Source organism: Pseudorca crassidens, chromosome 17 (assembly GCF_039906515.1).
Source record: "Pseudorca crassidens isolate mPseCra1 chromosome 17, mPseCra1.hap1, whole genome shotgun sequence".
NCBI lineage: Eukaryota > Metazoa > Chordata > Mammalia > Artiodactyla > Delphinidae > Pseudorca > Pseudorca crassidens.
In genome coordinates this window covers 16,965,853-16,982,740 of record NC_090312.1, presented here as the reverse complement: position 1 = coordinate 16,982,740, position 16,888 = coordinate 16,965,853, and the positions used below count along the sequence as shown (strand labels likewise).

The 16,888-nt window shown below is 46.1% G+C and overlaps 2 protein-coding genes across 6 annotated transcripts in view; one reads left to right on the top strand and one right to left on the bottom strand.

The window, feature by feature from the left end:
- The window catches only part of ZHX2 (zinc fingers and homeoboxes 2), a 173,437-nt gene that overhangs the window by 94,247 nt on the left and 62,302 nt on the right, over positions 1–16,888 (top strand). The gene's annotated exons all lie outside the window — the stretch shown is intronic.
- The window catches only part of DERL1 (derlin 1), a 124,874-nt gene continuing 123,824 nt past the window's right edge, over positions 15,839–16,888 (bottom strand). The window contains exon 9 of the mRNA XM_067711373.1: positions 15,839–16,066. Within this exon, the coding sequence (XP_067567474.1) occupies positions 15,854–16,066 (213 nt within the window). The 3' untranslated portion in view covers positions 15,839–15,853. The remainder of the gene's footprint in view (positions 16,067–16,888) is intronic.

Below are 16,888 nucleotides of genomic sequence, written 5' to 3'. Positions count from 1 at the left end.
TTTTGTATATAAGTTAATTTGTATCATTTTTTTTTAGATTCCACATATAAGCGATATCCTATGATATTTGTCTTTCTCTGTCTGACTTACTTCACGTGGTATGGTAATCTCAGGGTCCATCCATGTTGCTGCAAGTGGCATTATTTCATTCTTTTTTATGGCTGAGTAGTATTCCCTTGTATATATGTACATCCTCTTTATCCATTCATCTGTCGATGGACATTCAGGTTGCTTCCACGTCTTGGCTGTTGTAAATAGTGCAATGCAGAGTGGGGTGCACGTATCTTTTCAAATTATGGGAGAAACCCTCATTTTAAATATAAACCTCCAACATTGGGGGAAATGGTTAACCCTTTTCAGGCCTGGTGCAAAATCCTGTGGTCCGGAGCATTGGCCGCATGGCCTGTGGGGCTCTACTGGTGTCTACGCCTGATAAAGGAGTTTCTTGCTCTGTGTATTTGCAAGGCATTGATGGTGAGCTGAGTACACATATATTTAGATCAGCATTTCTGAAAGGCTACCAATTTGGGAAACATGTTTCTTTTCATTAAAGTGTACAAAAATGCCATTAATAGTTAAGCAACATGTGCCAAGAATTGGGAACAACCAAGATGCCCTTCAGTAGGGGACGGACAGACAGTCCACATCCACAGGGCGGGGTGTTATTTCAGCCGCAGAGAAATGAGCTCTCGGGCCAAGCAAAGACATGAAGGAAACGTAAATACATCTTAGCACAAACCACATCCACACGGCGGGGTGTTATTCAGCCACAAAGAAATGAGCTCTCGGGCCAAGCAAAGACATGAAGGAAACGTAAATACATCTTAGTAAGCGAGAGAAGCCAATCCAAAGTGGTCCCATACTGTGTGATGCCAGCTCTGTCACATTCTGGCAAAGGCACAGCTACAGGGACAATAAACAGGTCAGGGGTCGCCAGGGTTAGCCTGGCGGGAGGGTTGAACGGGTGGAGCACAGGGGGTTTTTATGGCCGTGACACTCTTCTGTATGAGACTGTGATGGTGGCTACGTGTCACCATAGATTTGTCAAAACCCATTAAGGGAACAGCACGAGGCATGAGCCCTAACGTAAACTGTGGCCTTTGGTTAATGATCAGTTTGGTTGTATCAATATTGGTTCAGTTGTGACACATGTGCCACATCAGTGCAAGATGTTACTAGTAGGAGAAACTAGGGGAAGAAAGGTAAGGGGGGATGTGGGAACTCTACTTTCTGCACATTTTTTTCTATAAACCTAAAACTGCCCTAAATATTAATTTTTTAAGTGAAGCTATATGATATAACGGAATTAGCAAAACTATTATATTCTAATAGCTAGCACTTATTGAGTGCTTCCAAAGTGGCAGACACATCATAAATATTTGTTACTGTCATCATTGCAGGCCAGGCTTTAACAAAAGACCCGGGAAGGAAGGACAGCACTCATTAAACAGGGTTTACTCTGGTCCAAGTAGGTACAACATTGAGCCTTATAGATTTAGTCCCCACCACCACCCGAGGAAGAAGTCCTATTATCATCTTCATTTTATAAGACAAGGAAGTGGAGACTCAGGGGTTCAGTCACGTGTGCTGGGTCACAGAGCATCAGAGGTGAGATGTGAATCAGATCTAATTGACTGCTAGGCCCGTGAACCTGACATTGCACTCTGCCATTGTGCACACCCGTGTGTGTGTGTGTGTGTGTGTGTGTGTGTGTGTGTGTGTGTGTATGTGTATAAGAAGAGAGCAAGATGGGAGTGATTGGTGAGTGTGAGTGGATAGAAAGAAAGAGGAAGAAAAAAAATGCATCAAAAATGAAAATACCCCTTCCCCTCTGGTAACAGCTCCTCTGTTCTCTGTAGCTCTGTGTGTGTTTTTGTTTGGTCTGCAAGGGGAAGCAGGGAGGGCGAAGTCGGTAAAGGGGATCAGCTGGAGGGTGATGGATGGAAACTAAAGTTTTGGTGGTGAGCACACTGTGGTATGTACAGAAGTGGAAATATAATGTTGTACACCTGAAACCTATATAATGTTATAAACCAATGTTATCTTAATTTTTTTAAAAAGAAAGAAAATACGCAAATGAAGGAGAAAGAGAGAAAAAAAGTGGCAGAAGGGGATGGAGGGAGAGGGCAAGGAGCCACGTCCTTGAGCTGGTGGCCTGGGCTCAGGCAGGTTTTCCCGGCGTCCCCTATCCACTCCCCTCTGCCCTGCGTCCGGGGCTCTTCCTGTGGGTGTTGCCACCCTCTGCCCCACTTGCCCACTAGGGCTCATCACGGGTTAGTGTGCAGCAGTGACCCAGGCTGACTAGTGTTTCCCTCTGGCCCTGGCCAGCCTGAGAGCTGCATCTGAAGCTGGCCTCCCGTCCTGGGTGGTCCTGGATTGCTTCTCTCACCCAAGGTTGCATGGCGGTTCCAAGCCAGCTGCAGGAGCCCCGCCCCCTTCTCCAGAGGCGGCCCCTGTTCAAAAGGGAATATGAGGACCAGACAGCAGCCGTCCCATCCTTAAATGGAGCTGAGCAACCCATGATCCCCAAAAGCCGCCTCTAGCCCCGAAGAGAGTACCTGCTGCATTCAGAGTCCAGAAACATCCACTTGCCTCCTTTAGAAGGTGCTAGAATGACTTGTCCTGTACCACCAGTTTCCTGAGGATTCCCGATCAGGTTACTCTGAACTGAACCATGAATCGAAGACCCAGCTGCCCTGCCTAGCATTTCCCCATCCTTTATAAGGTGATGTCATGCATGGGAGGCAAGGTGGCATACCTCTCTCTTAAGCCACTTTCAATTCTGCTTTGTCACCTTTTTATTTTATCCGTCTTAGTTATCTTGACCCCCATCCTCTAGTCACTCACAGAGAAAACCACGTGAGGACCTGGATTTTGTCCTGGTCATTTCCGGTCCCCTCTGTGTCTGGTACAGTGCCTGACGTAGAGTGTGTCCTCAAGAGATGCTTGATTGGCACTGCTTTGAATAAGTGACAGTCTTGATGGACCACGACAGAAAGTTCAGAGAGGCATTTTTCTGTCCATTCCAGAGGACTTCAGGATGGCCTCTTAATTCGCATATTGTTTTTCGGTCACTGGCATTGATTTCCCCCATCCCTCTCCCCAGGGTCATCACCAAGGAGCTCTATTAAATGACAATTCATGTTGACATGTGTCTCCCTGTTGCCCTCCCCCTCTCTTTAAAGGGGGCACACAGGTGGGGGCAGATTCAAGAGCCACTAGTAATCACATTGTAGGGGAGGTGTGAGCACTGGTGAGGGCATTTGCAATTAAATCAGGTGGAGAAATGTGCTTTCTGAGGAAGGGACACCTTGAGGGTGGTGCTCCTGCAGGGGAGCCAGCTTCTCCTGAGAAGCGCCGCAGGAGACGCTGCGCACAGCACAGGAAGAGGGTGTGGCCGCCGGGATTATTTCCAGCATAATTGGCTTTGCATGGCTCAAGTTTTAGCAATCAATTTCGATAAGTCCTTTTACAGTTGGAATTCATAAACAAATCTGTGTGTCCTCACCCTGTAGGACTTTTTTTCTGCTTCTTTCCTTTGCTTCGTTGTTCATCTCACTAGTACCTAGACTCCTTACGTCTTGGATATGGACCAGATATTTTCACACCTGCTATGTTCAGGATGCTAGATGTCAAGCGACCGGGGAACGAGGTGGGTGCCCTTTAGGTGCCCACAGCCTGGGAACCAAGCAGTTTTGATATTGTGTGAAAAAATGCTCTGGCCAAGAGAGAGTATTCTGCAGTTTAACCATCAGAACCGTCTTTAAAAATCTCCCCTCAGATCCCAGGGAGATCCTCACTCCTCCCACCTGCCAAGCCAGACCCTCCCCAAAGAATAAGCTTTATTAAGAGTTTCAATCAGCTCACTCTTAATTTTTTCTCTCCTGCAATCAGTGAGTCATCAGGCTGCAATTCATTAGGATTACTATTATCATCGGTAAGAGCACAGCTGGGCACTCAGTGTCTCAGCCAGAGCTCTCTGCAGACAGGAGGGACCGATGGCAAATGCGGGGGGTGGGGGGGCGGTCCATCATGCCAGGTCCTGGGATGCCCCCACAGAGGAGGACTCAGGAGGGAGGCAGAAACGCTCACCAGTCTGGATCCAAAGCCCAGTTCCCACAGCCCTTCTCTTCCCCCTGGACTGACTCTAGAACCTTTTTCTACAGCTCTTTGCTATGACCCTTTTTCTGAAAGGTGCAATTTTTATTAAAAGGGATGAGCTCTTCTCTGAGAATTCTTTCACTCCCTACCCTCTTCTCTGGTTTCCTCCCGCATCAAATGGGCATAGCCAGACCTATTTCATGGGATTCTTTGGAGGACACAAAAAGATGATGAATATGAATGCCTGTGACACAGTGATGGAGGTGATTGGCATGTTTTGAGCACCTGTTCTCCGTTTTATGCACTATGCCTGCAGTGTCTCATTGAATCCCTACAGAAACTCTGTGAAGTGGGGGGATTTGGTTCATTTATCTATTCATGCTAAAAAAAAAAAAAAGCGTTTATTGGGCATCTACTATGGTCGAATATTACGCAGCTGGGGATCCAGCCGTGAACAGGCAAGTTCCCTACTGACAAGGAACTTACGTTCTAGTCGCGGCTGTTATGCCATTTTACAGACTGAGACACCAAGACTCAGAGACATTAAGTCACTTGGCCAAGGTCACAGAGCCACTTGGCTGGCTCTGAAGCCAGTCCCTCCTCTGCTGTAAGCAGCTGCTTCCCCGGGTCTGAGCACAGTGCTACATATGGAGAGAGCTTTGCCGTTGTCTGAAGCTTCCCTCCCGCCTCCCCTGGTTTTGTTTGGGGGTTTTTTTGTTGTTGTTTTTTTTTTAACATCTTTATCGGAGTATAATTGCTTTACAGTGGTGTGTTAGTTTCTGCTGTATAACGATATGAATCAGCCATACATGTATATATATCCCCATATCTCCTCCCTCTTGAGTCTCCCTCCCACCCTCCCTATCCCACCCCTCTAGGTGGTCACAAAGCACGGAGCTGATCTCCCTGTGCTATGCGGCTGCTTCCCACCTGCTACCTGTTTCACACTTGGTAGTGTATATATGTCCATTTAGACTTGATTACACATCATCAAGGAGAGGACGGTGCCTGGGAGTAAGGAGATAATGGGTGTGACCTCAGAGAAGCTGTTTAACCCCTCGAGCCTGTTTCCATGACTGTGAAATGGGGATGAAATTAACAAGGTTGGATGGATTTCCAAACAGCCAGGATGTGGGAACATGCTTCAAAAACTGATGTCCTGAGCTAGCATGACTTATTCCTCGGCACTGTGAGTTATTCCAAAGCCCTCGACAGTCTTGGGAGCCTGGGCTCCTTCTGGTACTGGGCACTGGAGTTTCTTCTGGGTCATGAGGGGCAGTACCGCCTAGTGGTTACGACTGTGGTTAAAATCCCAGCTCTCCACTTCCTAGTTATATCACCTTCAGCAAGTTACTGAAATCACTGTGCCTCAGTGTTGTCACCTGTGAAATGGGGATAATGATAGTACCTACCTCAGAGGGTTGTTACGAGAATTCAGTGATCTTGTCCCGACAGTAACCACCATGCCTCCGTGCTTCCCAGCACCAAAGCTTTGTTCTTTCCTTCAAAAGCACAGCAAAACCCTGAGATTCTGAGATGTCACTGATTATTACATTTCTTAGTCTCAAAATCAAGTCTAATTGCTTCTGGAAAACATCGTGTCTCACTATTCGGTTTGGGATTTATATCTTTCAGCCTGGGAGGTTTTTGTTTTGTCTGTGTGTTTTTTTCCTTTAATGTGCTTCGAAATTTAATGGAGCAATTTCGTTTCCATTGACTGAAGTAGATTGTTAAAGGAACAAGAAAACTAAAGAACAGGTTCTCATCCCAGGATATAGCCTCACACATGGAGTGATTTTCATGTTTTCCTGACAAAGAACTGAGACTTTGTTTTTCCTTCAAGCTGGTCAGTGGTGAAACCCCCTCTCTCAAACCTGGGTCAACTCTGTTTAACCGAATAGCTGGAAGTGTGGGCCAGGAGATCACCAGTCTGGAGGCAGGGACAAGTCCCATCTGGTGTGCAGAGGACAGCTTGGTTCCTTTTGCCAGCTGTGGGTCCAGATCACTGCAAGGCCACATTTGGGCTTATCTGAGGCCTCAGGTCGTACTGCTCAACCTGGAAACCTAAATTCATGAGGAGAAGTCATGGCCATCCAGCCTCTTCAAGTGAACGATGTGTTTCAGGACCGTCAAAGGGATATCAGCAAAGCGTACACGCTGATTTGTCCACACTGCAAAAACGAGCCACCACCCATTCAGCATCTCCATGCACGTGACAGGCTTTTCCCAGGCGCTTCGTATAGTCATCACCAGTTGTTATCAGAAACCCATCTTACAGATGAGGAAACTGAAACTCAAGAGAGGTGGAATGACTCACCCAAGGTTACACAGCTATGAAGTGATCGAGCCAGGTCTTTTTTTCTCCCAAAGCTCTTTTCCTTCTGGTAAACGACCAAAACAATTAAACATAGGGGATGAGAAAACAGTAGAAAAAGCCTCAGGGACAGTGGGTGATGGCAGTGGAGGTGTATCAATGGAAATGTAGCTGTTCATCATGATAGTGGTGATGTTTGCGCTCTTCACTTTCAGAAAAGGATCTAAGAACTGATGAACAGATACATAGTCAACTCTGTTTAAAAGAGTGAAGTTTTTAGGCGTGAATTCCCAGTGTCAAAGGCAGGACTGAGCCGGATCAACATGCTTCTGGATTTTCTTCCCTCCCTACCCTCATGCATCCACAAGCTTCACACTATAGGATGGTTTTTGCTTCTAGTCCAAAAACGACCAAGTTAACCCAATCTTTCCCACCCACAGAAAAATGAGAGCAGCTAGTACTTCTTTAGCATTCTCTGTGTTCCAGGCACTGTTCTACACACTTTTCTGTATTAACTCCTTAAAGCTGCACTAGAACCCTTGAGATGGACACCATTATCATAATCGTTTCACAGATCAGGAAACTGAGGCCCAGAGGAGCCACGTCACTCGTGGAGGTGAATCCCCAGAGGGCGGCCAGGATGCGTGCCCAGGCAGGCTGGTCCTGAGGCTGCTCTTCCCACCCACCCCCCTTTGGACTCCCGCCCCAGCTCAGGGGGACGTGCTCCCAACCTTGTTCTTCCAGTCGAGCGGTGGTTTTGCACAGACTTGTCCAATACTCACCCTCTGGATCTTCCCACAATTTTACAGACGTCCTGGATGTCCAGGGTGAGGGGTGAGAGGTTCAGTCAACAGCCGCGCAACATCCGTCCACTCAGCAAACTTGTACCGAATCCCTACTGGGTCCAAAGCACCAAACGGGGCCCTGTGGGTGCAGGTTCTCATCCAGGTCGTCACAGAATTCCAAGTTCCCAAAGGGCTGGAGGGCTGGGCGCAGCTTGGATTTTTTTCTCTCCCTCGCAGAGCTACGGTCTCTATCTCCTACACAGACCCTCTCACCTGCCTCTTACCTCTCTCCCACAGCACTGAGAGCACTTCCTCTCCCTGACAAACATTTTTTTTACATCTTTATTGGAGTATAATTGCTTTACAATGGTGTGTTAGTTTCTGCTTTATAACAAAGTGAATTAGCTATACATATACATATATCCCCATATCTCCTCCCTCTTGTGTCTCCCTCCCACCCTCCCCATCCCACCCCTCTAGGTGTTCACAAAGCACTGAGCTGATCTCCTGTGCTATGCGGCTGCTTCCCACTAGCTATCTACCTTACGTTTGGTAGTGTATCTATGTCCATGCCTCTCTCTCGCTTTGTCACAGCTCACCCTTCCCCCTCCCCGTATCCTCAAGTCCATTCTCTAGTAGGTCTGTGTCTTTATTCCTGCCTTACCCCTAGGTTCTTCATGACATTTTTTTTTCTTAAATTCCATCTATATGTGTCAGCATACGGTATTTGTCTTTCTCTTTCTGACTTACTTCACTCTGTATGACAGACTCTAGGTCCATCCACCTCATTACAAATAGCTCAATTTCGTTTCTTTTTATGGCTGAGTAATATTCCATTGTATATATGTGCCACATCTTCTTTATGCATTCATCCGATGATGGACACTTAGGTTGCTTCCATCTCCGGGCTATTGTAAGTAGAGCTGCAATGAACATCGTGGTAACTGTCTTTCTTCTGCACGCCTGCTCGCCAGGAGTAGGAATTTGTCCTCAACGCCTGGAACCTGCTTATTAACGATCGATGTTCATACCCTGCCTTGTCTTTCCGGTTAAAGCCAAGCAGGCATGGTTTACAACGGCACAAAAAGAGAAGCTGCTTAAATAACAAGGCCCGTGAGGCTGGAGCAAAAGGGTGTCACATTTATGGCCTCCCTCAGGAACCCCCCTCTTTGAGTCCCCAAAGAGAAATGCTCCCACAGGTTTCTTTTCATTTTTCTTTTTTTTTTCCTCTTTTTTCTTCTGCATCCGTCTTACCTGAGTTTAGAATGTGATGTCTTACCCTCCTCTTAACCCAATTCCACAGTCACACCTCCCATCCCACTTCCCCATCTCCTGACTTACGTGGAAAATCAATGTATTTCAAGTAGGAAAGAACGAAGACAGAGGGGTTTCACCTGAGGTGGAAATTATGCAGGCAGCTTAAGGCAAATTGGAGGGAAAGACAAAAATAAAGTGGTGTTAGCGAGTACAGGCGCACTCGTAATTCCCTGCCACTGCTGCTGTGTTCCCAGCATTGGCAGTGGGCCGGGTGCAGAGCCCAGTTAAAACTAACATTATGTCAAGTTTAGGCATTTTGGAAAAAGATGTAAATGGAAAACCAGATGGCGAATATTTGTTCTGATTCTTAGTAGAGACGTGAATTGTTTTGTAGCTTTCTGTGTATCAGGCTTTTCCCTCTGCTCCCCACTAAAAGTGGGGTGCCCTCTGGGAACAGGAGGATGATTGTGAAAACGAGTGTATGGTTGGAGTGTGACTTCTGCTCATCACACATGTGGGTTCCAATTTCTGAGGCTCAGAATGTGTTGGTCCTTCATGTTGTCCCAGTGCTGGGTTTGAGATGGTTGTTTTCAAAGGCTCATAAATGGGAACTGGCAGCTGTGGATGAGGCCACAATGTCACGGTCAGGAGCATGGGCCGTTGCCCACTCTGTTCTTCCTCTTCCAGGAAGCCTAGGGGATTGTCATCCATCCCTGAAAAGGAGGCTCTGAGGTTCCAAATGAAGAGCCGTGCGTGTCTGCCTTCCAGAGCTTGCAGGCGCTGCTATTAGCATTCTCCTGGCGGACTGTAATTGCTTTGCCATAAGGCACTGCTTCCTACACGTACTGCATGCCGATTTTAAGTGGTACGGACAGATCTCGATCATTTTCATGGTTACGTATGTATTCTCAGGAGTGTTAGGAAAAAAGATAACCAAAATAATTTTTTTTAATTATTAAGAAGAGAAGAGAAGGGGTTGTATTCGTCCAGGGCATAACTCATGACAGTGTGGTACAGATGACTGAAGTTAGAGGAACCGCACTAGAATGTGAGCATTTTTAGTTAACTTTTTAAAAACCACCATGCATATGGTCGGTCTACCGCACTCCTCCCCCACCCCCCAATTTATCTCCCCTACTTCTGGAAGAGTGGAAGAAAACTGTCAGTGTGCAGCCAAACGACTTTTGGGGTGTCCTAAAAACATAGATCCCTCGTACTCTCACCAAGAGAGCCTAATGCAGTGGGTTTGAGGGAGGCCGTGGAATTTGCATTTTAATAAGCTTCCCAAGTGGCTTTGGGGTAGGAGATCCTTAGGACCTTACTTCTCAAAGCACTGCCTCGGAATGTGCGCCCAAACAAAGATGGTTTAGCTTTGGCATAGAAGGCTCACTTCTATTTTTTCCGCCAGTGATTGATGCCTGCTCTCTGGGAAAAAAGTCTCATAAAACCTAATTTAATCTTCGAGCGATGCTTCCTCTTTAAAACCACTTGTACATGCAGATTTGGGGGCTGCTTGGCTAATCAGGATTTCTCAGCCTCAGCACTGCTGGCATTGGAGGCTGGCTAATTCTTTGTTGTGATGCATTGTCCTTGCATTGCAGGATGTGTAGCAGTATCCCTGGCCTCTACCCACTAGATACCAGTAGCACCCTCCATGTCCCCACTGTTGTGACACCAAAAACATCTCCAGATGTTGCCGAATGTCCTCTAGGGGGATGAAGTCATCCACCGTTGAGAACCACTCGGCTAATTGGTGCCTTTATTCCGCTTCGATAAACCTTTCGAGTCACAACTGGACTCAGAAGATGGTGCTAAAAAGGCATTTGCTAGCCTCCTGCTTCTAGGACTGAGTTACTTGAAAACTCAGGTCCCCAAATGGGAAAAATATGCTCCAGTAGCAATTATTCGTAGCTCTGTGGGCCTTGCATTTGTAATCTGTGCATGAAACAAAATGAGAAGCCTGCAGCCTGGCAAAAACCTACTTTAGTTCAGCTGCAAATTCAAGGGGCTTCATGAAATCAGAATGTAGCTGGAACAGGGCAGGTGGCTAGAGGGCTGCCCTTCCAATGGAATTCAAATGACCCAACGTGTATTATAGGCGTACTTTGTGCCAGCACTACAGTAGCTGGTAAGGATACAAAAACGACTAAGATGGAGTTCTTTCCCTCAAGGGGCTTAGGTCTATTAGAAGGAGTCAGGCAAGTGCCTCAGAAAGAGGCAGCATGACATAATGGTCCTTTGCCACATTACCTGGTTTCAAATCCTGCTCTACTCACACTAGCTGTGTGACTTTGGGCAAGTTACCTGACCTCTCTGTGCCTCTGTTTCCTCAGCTGTAAATTGGGGGGTAGAAATAGTCCCTACCTCAAGGGGTTCTTTGGAGGGTTATAGGAGTTCATATATGTAAGGCTCTTAGAACAGTGCCTGGCACATAGAAAAGGCAACGTTAGAAAGCCCAGTGGTGAAGGGTGGACCTTGGAGTCAGGAGACTTGGGCTGAAATCCCAGCTCTGACTCTTCTGAGCTTGAGCAAGTAGAGTAATCTCTTTGAGCCTCAAGTTCTCCATCCATGAGATGGGACAGTCACAGGACTTGCCTCACAGGACGATGGTACCGATGAAACAAGATGCTCCATGAACTGTCCATCCCAGTCTGGCACATAATAGGCACTGAATAATCTTTCAGTTGTCATTTTTTATTATTTGAATTATTGATATTATAAATGGATTTTTTTTTTTTTGCCAACCAAACTCATAAGACACCAAAGACCAATAAGTGAAAAATAAGACTGCCAAGGGCCCAGACAATTGCATTATTGGGTCACTTCCCCAACTCTGTAGGGAAGTGAAGATGGGAAGCTGGCTTCCCAAGGCCACCTGAGTACGCACAGAATCCACTCGGGAGGTGGTTCTGGAATTCACATATGCACGGCCTCCACCTGGGCACCTACCACCACAATAGGGCTGCCCTGCCTCCAGCCCCCCTGGGCTTTCCTCAGGCCAGGACATTCCTCCTAGTTGGGTGACTGCTTCTCCTAGCTCTCTTCTAAACTTATTCTTTATTTAGATGCATTAATAACTTCAATTATTAGTCCAGACACTCCAAATTCTTCTTACTCTCCAGCTTCTGTCTTATCTGCATTTAAGATAACTTCGCCCAGAGCTAATCTTATCTGCTTGATGCTGGGTTTTTATTTAGTTCTCAGAATTCTGCCATCAGATTCACACTGACAAGCAAGGGCCTTTAGTCACTGTTTCCAAAAAAGTATTTATCAGATGCTTATGGTAGGCCAAGAGATAAAGAAGGATCAAGCATAACCCAGCCCTTTCATGAATTTAAAGTCCAAATAATGAAGTAAATGGTACACCTGCAGGAATTATTAATGTCTAATATAAGTGCCAAGTCCTGGGATGGGCTTCGGTTTCAGCTGGAAGGTCTTATGGAAGAAAACGGGCATTGAGAAATGGGTCCTGTGTGCAAGCATGGAGTGACAAGGGCAGACACACCAGGCAGAAGATAAGCTCCCGCACACAAGTGAAGGGGACTCTGGGCAAGAACGAAGACAGAGACCAGAACTGTACAGAGTGTCCTTTGGCAGGCTGATGAGTTTGGAGTCTGGTCTGTAGACAGTAGAGATGTAGAAAAGACTTTGGAAAGGGAAATAGCATGTTGCTCTGGTGTGTCCTTACGTGAGCTTTCCTCCCTCTCCTCCTTATCTTCATCATCATCTTCATGGAAGCTAAAAAGATAAAGCTGGTGTTGTATGTTGGGTGGATAGAAATGTCCAAGGATACGAGTGGTAAATATAATGTTTCAATGGGCCTGGGAAGAGAGGGGAATGGAAATCGCTAATGTTTGTCGATGGACCGCTACCTCTGGGAAGATGGAGTAGACACACTTCTCTCTATTCCTCCTGCTAAATACAACTGAAAACTCTGGATATTATGTGCAAAACAAATGTAAGAAGACTCTGGGAGGTGGAAAGAAGAAACAGATTATCTAGGGGCCTCATAACCCAAGGAATGACATGGTGGTGGGTTCCCTGGGGCTTTCTTTTGGTTTGTTTGTTTTTTCTTTGTTTGTTTTGCCTCATATATCCAAGACTAGGAGCTGAAGAAGCCATCAACTCAGAAATGCCAATGGGCACAGATCCAAAAACAAACAAACAAACAAACAAACAAAAAAAAAAGCCTGCTCTCTCTGTAGCCAAAGGACCAGGAAAGGGCAGCCTAGGAAGCTGAACACTTCTAGAGAATAATCACAGTCTTGATCCAAACACCCCAGAAAAAACTGTGGCTCAGCCTCCATCTCACAAGCAAAGGCCAAATGGGGAGCGTCAACTTCCACCCTAGCAGGTTATAACAGGGCACCCCAGCTGCCCAGGGTGGTGTCAGAGAAGGCCAGGTACGAAGGTAACCTGGCCACACCCACCTCCTTGATGTCAGTGAAGGCCACCTGGGAGCAGTAAGGAGACACTCCTTGCCCTTCCCAGCTGGGGACCTCAGTGGAAACCTTGTGGAGAGCTGGAGCTCCCATCCCTGCTCGGTAATGAGGAAACTCCCTGCTCACATGTCAATGAAGACCAAGCGGAGAGCCTAGACTTCCACTTGGCATTAATGAGGTGGTACTCCCTTCCCCTAATCCAGCTAAAACAGAAGATTTCATGAGAGATGCAAACCCTTAAAGCATAATACCCAAACGTCCACATTTCCATTTTTGAACAAAATCGCTCATACCAAGAACCAAGAAGATCTCAAACTAAATGAAAAAAGACAATAGATGCCAACACCAAGATGACACAGATGTTGCAATTCTCCAACGAAGATTTTAAAGCAGCCATCATAAAAGTGCTTCAAAAAGCAAGTAGGGGGCTTCCCTGGTGGCGCAGTGGTTGAGAGTCCGCCTGCCGATGCAGGGGACGCGGGTTCGTGCCCCAGTCCGGGAAGATCCCACATGCGGCAGAGTGGCTGGGCCTGTGAGCCATGGCCGCTGAGCCTGCGCGTCCGGAGCCTGTGCTCCGCAACGGGAGAGGCCACCACAGTGAGAGGCCCACATGCCACAAAAAAAAAAAAAAAAAGCAAGTAGGAATAAGACACAAATGAAAAAAAAAAAATAGAAAGTTTCAACAAAGAAATAGAAGTCAAAAAAAACTACATGGAAATTTTAGGGCTGAAAAATACAATTACTGAAATTTAAAACTCACTGGATGAGCTCAATAACAGAATGGAAGAGACAGACGAAAGAATCAGTGAACTTGAAAATAGGACAATATAAATTACCCGGTCTGAACAACAAAGAGAAAACAGACTGGCGTGGGGGGGCAGCGGGGAGAATGAACAGAACCTCAGGGAGCTATAGGACTGTAACAGTCGTCATAATAGTCATGTCATCAGAGTCCTGGACAGAGAGGAGAAAGACAGTGGGGCTGAAAAACTACTCAAGTAAATATGGCTTCAACCTTCCCAAATTTGGCAAAAGACATAAGCCTACAGATTCAAGAAGCTGAGCAAATCCCAAATATTATAAATCTAACGCCATCCACACCAAGACACATCATACTCAAACGTCTGAAAACTAAAGACAAACTCTTGAAATTGTTGAGTGAGAAATGACCTTTCATTTATAAAACAACATGAATGAGAGTGGATTTCTCATCAGAAGCCACGGAGGCCAAAAGGAAGAGGCACAGCATTTTTAAAAGAACTGTCAACCGAGAATCCTAGATCCAGCAAAAAATACCCTTCAGGGATGAAAGGGAAATCAAGACATTCTCAGAAGGAAAACTATGAATTTATTGCCAGCACACCTGCCCTAAAAGAACAGCTCATGGAAGTTCTTTAGGTAGAAAGGAAATGATACAAGAAGGGATCTTGGAATATCAGGAAGGAAGAAAGAACACAAGACTCTCTTCTGCTTTGCTGCCCATGTTGAAGGAAAAGGACAAGGAAAAGCAAAGCAGAGTCTGAGAGTTCTGAAAAAGGAACACAGTCTGAATCTCAAGGATACTATGAAATGGAAGAGAGGGGTGACTCAGTTTCTGCCCAGGGCAGAGAAGCGGCCTGGGGACCTATGAGGGGACACAGTCTGCAGTGACAGGCTCAACTTCTTGTTGTTTGAACTAGTGTAATAACATGATTTGAGGTACAGCAGAAATGTTAGGCTGTGTAGCTTCCTCCCTTCTCTATATTAGGCTGGAGTTCTACAGCTTCTCTTAAAAACCTAAACCACAACCTTCATTACTTTATACCACTGTGTAGTTTCCTGCAAAAGCTCAGCTGCAGTTAGGGAGTGAGTCTGAAAATTTGGAAAAGTAATATCAGTTCAAAAATTACCTGTCGAAACCCAGTTTCAATATCGGCTTAGGTAGCTATCACCCGTGGGCCATGAATGGAACCAGTTTCCATAATGGTCGGGAGACTGAGGCATAGTTAGCTCCAACTCTTTGAAATGAGCAGTTGCAATAGGAATTGAATGGAAGCCATCGGTTAAATAAAGCTAGATAAGGAAGCTAAAAATTTAGCTAATGTTTATTGAGCGCTTACAGCTCAGGAATCTGTTACATTTACAATTATGTTTGGTACAGAATTCATGAGCAATTGAAGACAACTGGAGAGTCTAGCAGTAGGGGAGTGGTTTATGCTACCTTCAGGCGATGAAATCCGGCCAGGGGGATAAGGAATACTCTTTACGTGTGGATGGGGACTGATAACTGGTGATACGGAGTGAGTGAATAACACAAGTTGCAGAATAATGTGTCTAGTGCAATCCCTTTTGTGAAACATAATGTCCACGTCTGGGTGTGTTTGTGCATGGGAAAAGGATAGACATCAAACTGTTAAAAGCAGTGGAAATAGAGAAGCAGAGGTGGGGGAGCATTTTCCTCTGAATACTCCTGTATTGTTTAGATTTTCAGAAAAATCAGACACTGCTTGTGAAATTAAAAAAAATTAAAATGGTTTTAACTAAAGGGGACAGAGCATGAAGGCTTCCCCCATCCCAGGGGTCTATCATCAACTTGCTTAAACCCTTCTCAGCCTCAGTTTCCTCAAAATGGGAAACCTCCCAGGAGTGTTGGAAAAATGCAACACGTGCGGCTATGTGGCCAACACCCAACTAGCAGGAAGTCGGTCCTGCCCCGGCCTCTTTGTTTGGGTGCCCAGAGCCGCCAAGTCAAGTCAGAGGATGTTTTCTCGGAATGACACCCACCTCATAATGGTGTTGTGAGGATTAAATGAAATCAAAGCTATATAAAGTACCTGGATCTTAAGTACTCAGAAGAGGTACCTGTGTTAGTGCCTTTACACCACCATCCCCAGCATAGATCCCGGTGAAAGGCACGTGACAAGCACCACCGAAGTGTGGGGTAGTTTTTTTTTCTAATCCAAATGAAACTAATTCTAATGCCTGTTGCTGCCTTTCTCAAATATACGTGATCTCCAGACAGTTAAGGGGTTCTTCCTGGGTAACATAGCATGATGGGAGGACAGATGGTAAAAGGCAGAAGACCTCTCTCCATACTTGCCCTGCAACCTTATAACGCCTTTCACAGATGGTGCAGGTTCTACGTGGGTGAAATTGGATGGCAGTCTTATCCCCTTGATGCTGCAGGGCTGTTGTGAACACAAATGAGAGAGGAGTGTTATATAAACTTTAAAGCCTTGTCCACATGGAACACTCTCGTTGTCACCGTCTTCCCTTTCATTTGACCTAAAACTGCAAGAAGTATCTGTTTCCCACACCTAAACAGTCCTGGCTGCAGGTCCCTGTTAGTAAGTCATGACCGCTAGTGTTTTTGAAATTGAATAGAAAAGAGTAGAAGGTATTAGAATACACCCAACATAGTCAGGGTGAGTAGTATTTTGTTCACTTTGTGGGGTTTGTTTTTTTGTTTGAATTATACAAGTTACAGGTGCACAGTATAGTGATTCACAGTTTTTAAAGGCTATACTCCATGTATAGTTCTTATAAAATATTCGCTGTATTCTTGTACAGTGTAAACTTGTCGCTTATTTCGTACCTAATAGTTTGTAGCTCTAATCCCTTCCTCCTGTATTTGTCCGCTTCATTTTTATATGCAAGTCTACACACACACACACACACACACACACACACACACACACACACACACAGGACTGCCATGTGGAATGTATTTCTTACTGTGAGGCTGGCTCAAAATGTCCAAAAACCAAACCAGTGGGTCAGCCCCTTGCGGTCACCTGTAGGGCTGCTCGGTCAGCTCTCCACCAGCTTTAGAGTGTCACCTTCCCCAGAGGATGAAGGGGCTTTGCCCAGACGAGGGGTGGGCAGCGCGGGTGGGGTGCGGGTGGATAGAGTGGGAGGGGCCCGCAGGCCAGCCTCGCAGTCTCCTCAGCGCCCCCCCCGTCCCTTGCATCGTCCCCCCACCTCCAGGCTTCACCCCGCACCCCTCCCGC